Below are 13,111 nucleotides of genomic sequence, written 5' to 3'. Positions count from 1 at the left end.
ACTAGACAACAACGCACACAACAGCAAAGAGCTCTTCAACATCATGAAGCAACTCTCCAACCCAAGCTCCAACACCAATAACATCCCACCCTCGCAAGACCTGTGCGACTCGCTCAACACCTTCTGTCATCGCAAAATCGCAGATATCCACAACAGCTTTAACGCCACGACCCGACTGAGGCTGCCAGGGAAGCCTCTACACACTGAAAAGAGTCGGTTTAAGATTGAGTCCTGAGGCACTCGGTATTTGATGGTGGTTGTGGTGTCTAAGGTAGAAGTAGTGCAGATGGAATAAGTTTAGTCCATCAAAAAGTATTTGATCCGGGCTAAGAGATCTACTCCAGTATTCTTGAGTCTGTCAGTAGAGTGGTGTGGTCTACTGTATCGAAAGTGGTCGGTGGGTCGCGAAGTATTCCCATCATTAGTTTTGAATTGGATAAAATGCCCTGCACTACATTGAAAAGCTGGGACACCATTTTAGCTGTGATAACACTGTGATCGCTGCCACCACGTCTCATGATGGCCTCTGAACATTGTTTTAGAAAAACCATGTTTTTACTGCTCGTTGACAGTCTTTCGTGGCAGTGGTAGGGGCTTGGAGTGTTTTCTCCATTGAATAATGCGTATGTCCCCTCTGTAACAATGGAATACTTAGTTTTGCATGTACTCAGCTTGGGCATTATGGTGGAAAAGTTCAGATCCATGTTTTCTCTATTTGAATGTGTCTAGCGAAAGATATGCTTTAGACCACTATAGTCTCTGTGAAGAGCTGTCGCCCGTGGTCAGTAGTGTCCTTCCGAAGGGTTCAGACCCCTAGAGTCTCTGTAAAACAGCTGCCGCCCATGTCCAGTAGTGTCCTTCCGAAGGGTCAGACGCCTAGAGTCGCTGTAAAGAAGCTGTCGCCCGTGGTCAATAGTGTCCTTCCGAAGGGTACGGACCCCTAGAGTCTCTGTAAAGTCAATCAACATCAAGTTGGTGAGTGCGAGCATAGGAAATCAACTTCCAGGTGAGATTTCTCAACAAAGGCGGTTAGATTTCTCATTGTGAGTGGCCGCGTATGATCGTGACGGTTCGTGTTGAGAAACTATCCGCTCACGTTGAGAAAGCTGCTGCTCGAATACTAATCTACACGAGAGGCAGAGCGGAAGCAGCGCCCACTTACGCTGTGCATGGTGCTGTTCACGATGATTGCACAGTGCGGACAAACACCTGGCGCTGAAAAGCGCTGTGAACAACATATATCCAACCCGCTACGCCACTTGCGGAGCTCCGCGTAGTGCGGCAGAGTTTGTTTTTGCACTTTGCAGAGTTCCGCGTATCAGATCTCCGTGAACTCCTTCCAGGCTTAATTTTTACCACAGCTGTGTCATTATGTCGTAAATTGATGCAAGTAGTCATTTCGCGCTAAAACATTGCACTAAATAACGGATTTGGATTTTGTGTAATTTTGCTGATATTTCACATAAATATTTGAAGGCAAATGACATGAATTTCGCCCACGCCTCGTCACTTGATGATTCCAGATGAGGGAGGGAAGGTTGGGGGTAATCATCTGTCCTTCCACAACAGTCCTGATGGCTGAAACAGCTGACAGATCCCCCAGTGTGTCCAGCCGGGGTGGTCCATTGCTGGAGCCTCGGACTGCCCTCCTGGACATCGAGAGTTTAAACCCTCTAGAGGGACCTCTGGAAGATGAAAGAAGGGCTTCTCTTGCTGGGGTTGGAATCCACTCCGTGGATCCTTCAGGGAGGGAGGTGATGTTTGCTCACAGTGAGCAGCCTGGACCTTCATGAGTGGCCAGAGATGTTTGTGGCATCTCTCGTCCCTTCTTCTCTTTCCAGTTCCGTGATTAATGTAGGACTGTTTACATGAGGCTTATTTTTAAGCGCTATGCTATGATAAAGGAGTGCGCGTGCCTGTTTCTATATAAACGAGTACATGGAAAGTTTGTTCAGTGGAGCACCTCTTTGCCTCGTGCCGCAGGTCCAGCTGGGGCTTTCATGCTTGGCGGACCATCCTGCAGGTACATAAACAACCTCTAATCCAGGCTCTGAGTGCCCGGGCTCAGGGACACAAAGGCGCTCCGTGCTCTGCTGGCCCGACACGTCCACCTGTCACTCTGCCCCAGAGCCCATGACTCACTGACACCATCACAGTGTGCCAGGGGGTCAGGACAGATCTTCAAAACCACAATCTGCGCCTCGTGTGCTTGTGGGAAGGAACAGAGGCTTCCAGGCACTCCTGTCTGCACGCAAGAAGAACACATATTCACTAGGAGAGTGGCGGAGCGTGTCGTAAAGCCAAGAAGGCTAACAACACGCTTTGTTAAGTTAGAAACGCAGGCTGCATCGTATTTACTAGAATATGGTGCAGCCCTGCGTTTCCCCTTCTGTTTGCGCTAAACTTAGCACCCTAGCGCCAACATAGGCACATTATAGTGCAAGGGTGCTTGCATTGAGGGAAGCTTGTTTATGTGCAAGACGGTCCCTCTTCCTGCACATAACCAACCTGAAAGGGCCTTTTGAACCTTCAATATGTGCAGCTGAATGCAGCACACCTACACGTTGCAAACGTCATCGTTGTTTAATGATTGTTTATGTGCAGAGTGGGACCCCTTCCTGCACATAAACAATCAAAGGCATGTTATGTTATGTTATGTTATGTTATATTTGTCTTTTATAGCGCATGGCTACTCCAAAGAGTGTCCCGGCGCTTTATTGCAAACCTGTACCAAAAAACATAACAAGGAAAATAGCAGGAAATAAAGAGACCACGAAGCAGAAAGCCAAGACTCATATCTAAAGAGTAAAAAGCCAGGTTTTCAGGCCCTTCCTGAAAGCCAGCAAATTGGAGGTACTGCGCAATGCCACTGGCAAAGTATTCCAAAGCTGTGGTGCCAGCAACCTGAAGGACCGCCCCCCCAGTACGTGCCCTTTTTACACGGGGGACCACGGCGAGAAACAGAGACTCAGATCTCAGGGAACGGGCAGGGCAATAGAAAGCTAGCCTCTATTGGAGATATTTCGCTCCAGAAGCGTGAAGAGCCTTATGGGCCAAGGTCAAGGCCTTAAAAACTATCCGCTTCCGCATGGGCAGCCAATGAAGTGACTGCAGAAGGCCAGAAGTTCTAGCTCGCCCGGGCAGGCCAAAAATGGCCCGTGCTGCCGAATTCTGGACCACCTGCAGCCGTTGCAAAAGATACTCCGGTAAGCCGATATAAAGGACGTTAGAGTAGTCCATTCTCGAGCCAATTATGGCCTGGACCGTGATCTTCCTATGATCCTCCGGGAGCAGAGGCAAAAACTTGAGGAGCATCCTGAGGAGGCCGAAGCAAGTACCAGTTAGGCCCAGGATCTGTGATCTCAACGTCAGACCATTATCGATCTTGATCCCCAGATTCTTGGCTAACTGCTAATTGCTGTTTCCAATGCAGCACACACAGAAACAGCATAAACGAGGAGAAATGTAACATTTCTCCTCGTTGCGCCTGAAGACTGGTCTTAATTTTGGAGCTGCCCCTTGTTTACGCCACCCTTGTAAATATGGATCCGCATCAACATCGATTGGTGTTGTGATGGAACACCCATTGCACGCCCCTTTCACGCTAAGCGTAGCGTGAACGGGGGCCTCATTTAAAAGGCGAAATTAAGAGACATTAAGTGGCTCAATGCTTGCTGTCTTGTGAATAAGGTGAAGCCCCTGTTGCCACCAAGTTGTGACAAGTGACTTTGTGGTGGCGATAGCGGCTTGTAAATATGCCCCTTCGAGCCTCAAACCAGCCTTACAGGCATGAAACACGTGGGAGGTTTTGACTGCCTTAGAAGCGGATGCAGAATGGTCATTGGCCAATGATGGGGGCCCCTAGAAATAGAAACAGAAGCGGGCCCTCCAATCTCCCATAGCTCACAGATAACCATAGGCTCTGGGGTGAATGGGGCCCCTTTGAAGTGTCATGGACCCCCTAAAGAGCTGCCCCCTCTCCCCTCCCCCGCATCACGGGAGCTGCAGGGGTCTGTGTTCCCACCATGGTTGTGCTGTCTCCTTCACGTCCAGGTTAGTGATGGAAGGTCAGACAAGCAGTGTTTCACCCTCATGTTCAGCCTTCTTGAAGGGTCGACACTCCCTGGCAGAGAGTCCCCGTGACTTCCTGCTCTTCCTTTTCGCTGTGTAATAGAAACCCACCCAAAGTGGTACTCCTTTTATCTTGGGTGACTTATCCCCATGACCGAGACATGGCAGGAGTAATATCTGGTGGCAGGCTTCTTCTCCTCAATTCTGTTCCCTTCTAACCGGATATTTAGGAAGCTAGGTGGAAAGCCCAGTGCACCAGATACAATGTTTTGACAACAACATGGACAAGGGAAGCCAGTGAAATATTCTTAAACAGCCTTACTTAGCGCCAAGAGGCTTTAAATCCAGGGGCGGCTGGTCAAATTTTCAAGTGGTGGGCGCAAACTGATTTGCGAGTGCGGGCCCCAGGCCACTCAGGCCGGCGGCGACCCCCCCCCCCCGACCCTCCTCCCCATACTCCCCATACACAACACTCAAAGAAATGTATTCACACACGCATACACACAAACACATCCATTCGCAACACTCTCCACCAAAAATTCATGCATACACGCACGCTTGCACCAAACACTTTAAAATAAAAGAAAAACACACACATTTACCTTGCTGCCGGTCCCGGTCCACGCCACCTCTGGGCTCTGCTCCCCACACGTCACAGGCTCACAGCGCCCCTGGCCAATCCTGGCGCCAGGGGCACAGGTACCTTCTCGCCCGCAGCACGCCCATTAGGGCTCCTAATGGGCACGCACAACGTCGCAAAAACACAAGTGCGCATGCATGGGCACGGGTAATAATTCACCCTCCGTCCCCACGCATGCGCACTTGTGCTGCCGCCTGTACAATCATGTCAATCAATCAACATGACGCCAGACCGCCCACCCCTTCAGACTCTGAAGGGGCAGGGCGGTCTGACATCATGTTGATTCATTGACATGATTGACGCTGAGGGAGCTGCGGGCAGCTTCGGGCAGGGGGGCTACCCCCCAACGGACGAACCGCGCCTGTTTAAATCACACAAGCCTCTGGCAGCCAATGTGTGGAGTGTTGCTGTGTGAGTAGAGCTGCAGGGGGGGAACTGCAAACATACACCAGGGAGCAGACCAGGCATTGCTGAGCCGGCACCTCGGTGAGTGAGTTAGGAGTCAGGCCATCTGACTGGGATCCTTGGGGGAGAGAAGCTGGAGTTGGGGACCCCAGAGACCTGGGGTCTCAACGAGGCATCTGCACCAGTGACCACCTCAAAGTTTCGCTCGCTCTGAAGGATGAGGACGAGGACCCATCCATGTGGCCAGTGGTTGTTTCCAAGATTTCACAGAGCATTTGGTAAGAGGGTTACTGGATTTGGAGGGGTCTAGTTTGAGGTTGGATTAGAGTCGGGGTACCGGTCTTTTCATCTGAGCACCTCCTCGGGTGCAAGGCCCTGTGCCTGCTGACCCCCTGATTTCATTTCTTGTGTGATCAGTTCTTCGGTACACATGAGGTAGGGGGCCCCTGGGTTGGGGTCCACCTCTGCATGCATGTGACCCCAAAGGCTGTAGGGTGCATCAAATGTTGAGGTTATTCTGTGCTTCTGTCTCACACGTCCATGGCGATCGCTCGGTGCAAAGCCTTCGCTTTCTCCCTTCCTTGTAGAATGTTTTCTGAAGTTAGGTGCATGCACTTGCATTAGAGTCACCAGCACTTCAAAGGAGCAGGAAGACTCTCCTTGGTTCTCCTCCTCTGGTCCCTGAAGGTCTGCCTGTGGCTCGGGAGAAGAGTCACATAAACAAAGATGTTGCCAAGGATATATCACAGTTTCACACCTACAAGAAAGAGATGGGCTGCCTCTACTCCAGTCTGCCAAGAAGGAAGGGCTCACCAGCAGCCCCCTGGTTGGAGAAAGTTTATCTACTGTCCAACCCGCAGCGCATAACCCACGTGACGGATTACCTTTGAAGCTGCTGACATGGAGCTTGCCGCATCCAGAAGTTTGAGGCCATCTTTGAACTGGTTGAGAAAGACCGACACCAGAGGCAGGGAACCTTGACACCCCTAGAAGAGTAGGGAAGATACTGAGGGTCTGAGGAGAATACGTTGCTACTGCTGCAACCATAAGAAGGGAAGAGGGAGTTTGGCAGGCATATGAAGCCGATAAATCAACTCAATCCAAATATCCAGATCTTGGTGATCCCTGTACTTTAGATCATGAAGATGACGTGTTTCAGCTACTCGACCCAATTCAAGTAGACAAAAGTATAGAGTGAAGGCTTCTCCGATCAGGGAAGTATGTTGTTACTACGCATGCTTTTACAACGCATGCCTTTACCACGCACGTTTTACAACGCAAGTCGTTACAACGACTTGCGTTGGGGGGCGCTGGATAGTGAATAGTTTAATTTACTATTCCAACTCCAGTCCCCGTGGATAGTAGGGAAGGTTTTGGATAGTAAATTAAACTATTCCCTATCCTACAGCGCCCCCCAGTGCAAGTCGTTGTAACAACTTGCGTTGTAAAAGTTGCGTGGTAAAGGTACTGCGTGGGAAAAGTTGTGTTGTAAACGCTGTTCCCCGAAATAAGCACACAGATGTAATTAATGACTGGAGCCACCTACTCTTCGCGAACCAACTCAAAAAGGCCAGAGCTTAGAGTGAAGCCTGTCCTCAACTCAACCGAAGAAGACAAGAGCAAAGAGTGAAGTCTCTTTGTGACCGAACTCAAAAGAAGAGAGCATAGAGTGAAGCCTCGAAGCGTCTCCGCGACCCAACTCAGGAGATTACAACATAGAGTGAAGCCTCTCCTCGACCCAACTCAAGAAGACACGAGCATAGAGTGAAGCCTCTCCTCGACTCAACTCAAGAAGACACGAGCATAGAGTGAAGCCTAACCTTGACTCAACTCTTAAAGATGAGAGCATAGAGTGAAGCCTGTCTATGACCCCACTCAAGAAGACAAGAGCATAGAGTGAAGCCTCTCCTCAACTCAAGAAGACAAGAGCATAGAGTGAAGCCTCTTCGTGACCCGACTCAAGAAGACACGAGCATAGAGTGAAGCCTAACCTTGACTCAACTCTTAAAGATGAGACCATAGAGTGAAGCCTCTTCATGACCCAACTCAAAAAGAAGAGAGCCTAGCTTGAAGCCTCTCCACGACCCAACGCAAGAAGACAAGAGCATAGAGTGAACCCTCTCCTGAACCCAACTCAGAAAGACCGGAGCATAGAGTGAAGCTTCTCTATGACCCAAATCAAGAAGACAGGCGCATAGAGTGAAGCCTAACCTCGACTCAACTCTTAAAGATGAGAGCATAGAGTGAAGCCTCTCCGCCACCCAAATTAAGAAGATGAGAGCATAAAGTGAAGCTTCTTCGTGACCCAACTCAAGAAGAAGAGAGAATAGAGTGAACCCTTTCCACGACCCAACTCAAGAAGACAAGAGCATAGAGTGTAGCCTCTCCATGACCCAGCTCCAGAAGATGAGAGCATAGTGAAGCCTCTCCATGCCCTAACTCAATAAGACGAGAGCATATAGAGTGAAGTTACTTCGCAACCCAACTCAAGAAAATGAGAGCATAGATTGAAGCCTCTCCACGACCCAACTTAAGAAGACACGAGCATAGAGTGAAGCTTAACCTCGGCTCAACTCTTAAAGATGAGAGCATAGAGTGAAGCCTCTCCGCAACCCGAATCAAGAAGATGAGAGCATAAAGTGAAGCTTCTTCGTGACCCAACTCAAGAAGAAGAGAGAATAGAGTGAACCCTTTCCACGACCCAACTCAAGAAGACAAGAGCATAGAGTGTAGCCTCTCCATGACCCAGCTCCAGAAGATGAGAGCATAGTGAAGCCTCTCCATGCCCTAACTCAATAAGACGAGAGCATATAGAGTGAAGTTACTTCGCAACCCAACTCAAGAAAATGAGAGCATAGATTGAAGCCTCTCCACGACCCAACTTAAGAAGACACGAGCATAGAGTGAAGCTTAACCTCGGCTCAACTCTTAAAGATGAGAGCATAGAGTGAAGCCTCTCCGCAACCCGAATCAAGAAGATGAGAGCATAAAGTGAAGCTTCTTCGTGACCCAACTCAAGAAGAAGAGAGAATAGAGTGAACCCTTTCCACGACCCAACTCAAGAAGACAAGAGCATAGAGTGTAGCCTCTCCATGACCCAGCTCCAGAAGATGAGAGCATAGTGAAGCCTCTCCATGCCCTAACTCAATAAGACGAGAGCATATAGAGTGAAGTTACTTCGCAACCCAACTCAAGAAAATGAGAGCATAGATTGAAGCCTCTCCACGACCCAACTTAAGAAGACACGAGCATAGAGTGAAGCTTAACCTCGGCTCAACTCTTAAAGATGAAAGCATAGAGTGAAGCCTCTCCGCCACCCAAATCAAGAAGACGAGAGCATAGTGATGCCTCTCTATAACCCAACTCAAGAAGACAAGAGCAAAGAGTGAAGCCTCTCCTCGACTCAACTCTTAAAGATGACAGCATAGAGTGAAGCCTAACCTCGACTCAACTCTTAAAGATGACAGCATAGAGTGAAGCCTAACCTCGACTCAACTCTTAAAGATGAGAGCATAGAGTGAAGCCTAACCTCGACTCAACTCTTAAAAATGAGAGCATAGTGATGCCTCTCTATAACCCAACTCAAGAAGACAAGAGCAAAGAGTGAACCTCTCTGCGACCCAACTCAATAAGACAAGAGCATAGAGTGAAGCTTCTTCGCGACCCAACTCAATAAGACAAGAGAGGTGAGTGTAATATGCTTTTGTGTAATTATGCAAACATTCGAGCAAAAAAGAAATCTCGCATTTAGTATTATATTATATTTAGTATTATATATTCTATTCTCAGGTCCTTCATATGCAAGGATGCATTTCACACAAAAAACATATCACGACAGCCACTCGCCACTGCATTGCGCCCACACTATTAATGTCCAAATAGTGTGGTGTGACTATGCAATGTGGGGGAAATTCAGGAATTTAAAAAAACTAAAATACAGCTAAATTCTCAAAACTGCATGAATTCCGCTGCGTAATTGAAATTCCGCTTATCCAAACAAATGACTTCTGAGGAGAGCAAAAAATGCACACTAAAGACATTTCAGCTAGGAAAGGTGCTGTGAAATCTACGCTAAAGCTTCACTCGACACATTTAGCTCCATGTGACGATAAAGCCTGGGCTTTTTCAGTGCTTGATTTGTGGCAATGTTTGGCTAGAAGAGCAACAAGTTTCAGCATTCAAAATATTTTGGTCAAAAACTCATGATCATAACATGGTCTGTAACACAGTGTGTTATGTTATGCTTTTAGTGGCTTGTTCTGCACCAAATTGATACATGAGTGTGTCGCATAAAGCTTCAATCTGTTTAAATCACAAGGGACCTCAATGACATTGAAAACATTTGCACACACAGCATAAATTGCATGCATAAAATGGAATATATGATATGCTACTGCTCTCATAAATATCTAATGTTTACTTCTCATAAATATCGGATGTCCTGATCTCATGAATATCTAATGTCTACCTCTCACCAATATCTGATGTCTTGATCTCATGAATATCTAATGTCCCGATCTCATGAATATCTGATGCCGTCATCTCAGGAATATCTAATGTCCTCATCTCACGAATATCTAACGTTTTGATCCCATGAATTCATAATGTCATGATCTCATGAATATCTCATCTCTTAAACTCATGTATATCTCATCTCCTGATCTCATGAATATCTCATGTCCTGATCTCATGAATATCTCATGTCCTGCTCTCATGAATATTTGATGTCTTGATCTCATGAATATCTAATGTCCTGGTATTGTGAGTATCTAATGTCCTCATCTCACGAATATCTAACGTCTTGATCCAGTGAATACCTAATGTCCTTATTTCATGAATATCTCATCTCTTGATCTCATGAATATCTCATGTCCTGCTCTAATGAATGTTTGAGGCCTTCATCTCATGTATATCTAATGACCTGATATCATGAATATCTAATGTCTACCTCTCATGAATATCTGATGTTCCACTACCAGATGGCTTCCATGAGGAGATCTAGTAGTAGTGTTAGTACTTGGTGTATTACTACTGCCTCTACTGTTACTAGAACTAGTAATGTTACTGGTAGTGATAGTACTGGTACCAGAAATAGCAGTAGTAGATTATTCCTGGATTTTGCCATCTTTTTCCAATACTCACAATTTCCATCATCAGATATAAACCTCTACAAGCATTTGAATTACCGTGTCAATCTGTCGGATGAGAGATGGACGGACAGCCAGCTCCAACAGCCAATCGCTTTGCAGGATCTTCTTCTGAAAGCGCTCCAGCTGAAGTTGCCGGTCCAGGGTGTTGATGAGCCGCAGCAGTTCCTGGCCCTGGCTGTTGAGGGTCTTTGCCTGTGCGGTGTCCTGGCCTTCCTGCTCTAGTCTCTGCTGGAGATTGTCCAAGGCCTTCCTCCTGTCCTCCAGCTGCCGCTCCAAGCTGACAACCCTTTGATTTGTCTCTTGAACCTGCATTTCAAAAGTCTCTGCTCTCTCCGCCCTCCAGAGGAGGAACATCAACTCCTCGCGCCTCTCTCTCAACTTGGCCCTGAGGTCACCAATACTGTCCGACCACCCATCAGCCTCACTGCTGGGGTCCCCATTTACAAAGGAGTTCAGGTGAGACCCAGAGAGGGTCGATGGACTTCCCTTTGAAGGTCGAGAAGGGATCCTTGGTCGCTGCTCCATACTAACTGCAGACTGACCGCTTCCGTGGACGTGTTTGGACAATCGTTGAATGGACTGGCTGCGGCGCTCGTGCAGGTCTATCCATTGCCTCGCGAGGCTGCCCATGGTGAGGCTCTTGTAGAAAATATCTGGGACCAGCCTGAGGACTTTGGCGAATGAAGCAACGTTCCCAAAAGCATGGATGTCCAGCAGGCTCTCGTAGGTGAAGCTTCTTTCACTGATGGTCCCTCCCTTGAGCAGCAGGGCCCACTTCCTCCTATGGTTAAACAGCTCCTTGGCGGTCTCGGGGATGGAGGTCATGGAATGAGGTCTCTTCATGTCAAACTGCCCCGATTCGGATGAGCTCATGGAATTCAGGGACTCGCTTAGAGAAAGGGCCGGTGCGTCAACGGACTCCATGTCCTCGTTGACATAGAGGTTCTCACAAAGCGGAAACACAATCTTGTTATCAAACATCTCCTTCGAAGACCTCAGGTAGCCCACATACGACATGAACCAGGAGACGTAGCCTTGAATGTTAGACGTGCCGTTCTTAAAGGTGGTCTTCACCTCATCACTTCTGGGCACGTCCTTCGTACTCTCTGCAAGCTTCACCAGCTCCTCCATGCTGTCCACTTCCCTTGTGGAGTTTTCGGTCAGTAGCACAAGCAAGTTGTACAGAGTCTGGAGGTCAAACTTGGCTTGACAGCTGTGGACATGTTCCTCAAAGGTTTGGATCTCGCTTCGCAGGGAAGCGTAGAGCGGCTCCATGGCTGCTGGAAAACCTGTAAAATATGAAAGGCAAAATCAATGGTGACCTCAGCGGAGTAGCCTGATCTGTTCATGCCCAACTTGTTACTGCCTTCAAAAAGCATTTCACTAAACTGTTAACCTCTGAAAATACATCAACATCAACACATATAACCCACTTTTATGTGCAAAAGAAATTGTTTTGTTTTCTGCAGGGAACAAAGATTGCCTTGTATCAAAGAATGCTCCTCTGGCCCTCAGGCGGGACCTCACATACTCATTCGGAAGAGTTTACCACCATCCGGCAATGCTTGGTAGGTATGCTCTGAGGCATCCTTTTCTCTTCCGCAGGTCCCCATACCGCAATCAGAGCATGTGCGGCCTATGGACTCTGAACCTTCCACCTTTGGGGGATCCCCACACATGCACAGAGCCTGGTCCTCGCTTTAGCATGTCCTTCACCTCATCAGAAGACACTGCCCCTAGAGTCTCCTAACCACCCATCTCTCTATGGTGACCTCTCGCATCTCCAGATGATGGCCTTGACGTCATCTTTCCATCATAGGGTGCAGGAGTGGTACCGTAGGGTCCTCAGCGCTGCTGGCTAACTGTGGTATTCACGGGAATTGGACTGCTGTTGGTTTGAGTTCAAGATGATGTAAGTGTTCATGGGTGTTTTGTAAGAGGCGGGGAGACCCACTCAGAGATCTGAAGGTGGCTGAAGCTGGGACACTCAATTGGGCATATTTTGCCTTTATGGATCTCCTTTAGCTACTGAGGAATTCAGGACTTTTTCACTAATGCTGGTCCATCGACCAGATCTCCTCATCGCTTCTTCAAAACCCCCCTGCCCACTCCTCAAACCCCGACCAAGCAGCCATTAACCTCACCCAATGGCTATTCAACAGCGCCGACATCCTAGCACCATTGAAAAAACGCCAAATCAAACTAGGCAGCAAAAACGCCTCCTGGTTCAACGACAATCTTAAGAAATCTAAGAAACTCTGTCGCTCCCTCGAGAAGACCTGGAAAAAAGACCCAAACACCAGCACCAGGGACGCCTTCCAAAACGCCACCCGCATACACCACCAACTAATCCGGTCTGCCAAGAAAGCCGCATTCAAAGACCGACTAGATAACAACGCCCACAACAGCAAGGAATTATTCAACATCGTCAAAGAGTTTACCAACCCCTCAGCCAACTCCAACGACATCACCCCCTCTCAAGCCCTCTGCAACTACCTAGCCTCATCCTTCCACAACAAAATCGCAGACATCCACAACAGCTTCGACAACCGACCCGGAGACCACCCACCCAACCCTCTGCAGGACCTTCACCCCCCTTGAACATCCTTAATGACTGGAACCCAATCTCCACTGAGGACACCATCCGCCTGATGAACTCCATCCACTCAGGATCCCCCACAGACCCATGCCCTCACCACATCTTCAACAAAGCAGACTCCATCATAGCACCACACCTCCGAGACGTCATCAACTGCTCCTTCAACTCCGCCACCATCCCGGAAAGCTGGAAACATGCCGAACTCAGCGCCCTTCTGAAAAAACCCACAGCGGACCCCACCGAACT

General features: G+C 48.3%; 1 protein-coding gene across 1 annotated transcript in view; it reads right to left on the bottom strand.

Moving 5' to 3' along the window:
• Positions 1-13,111, bottom strand: part of LOC147729474 (uncharacterized) — a 71,674-nt gene that overhangs the window by 22,396 nt on the left and 36,167 nt on the right. The window contains exon 2 of the mRNA XM_086958434.1: positions 10,303-11,555. Within this exon, the coding sequence (XP_086814560.1) occupies positions 10,303-11,541 (1,239 nt within the window). The 5' untranslated portion in view covers positions 11,542-11,555. The remainder of the gene's footprint in view (positions 1-10,302; positions 11,556-13,111) is intronic.

Source organism: Lissotriton vulgaris, chromosome 2_1 (genome assembly GCF_964263255.1).
Source record: "Lissotriton vulgaris chromosome 2_1, aLisVul1.2, whole genome shotgun sequence".
In the NCBI taxonomy this organism is placed as follows: domain Eukaryota; kingdom Metazoa; phylum Chordata; class Amphibia; order Caudata; family Salamandridae; genus Lissotriton; species Lissotriton vulgaris.
Note: the sequence above shows the minus strand (reverse complement) of the source record. Positions and strands in the feature narration are given on the sequence as shown.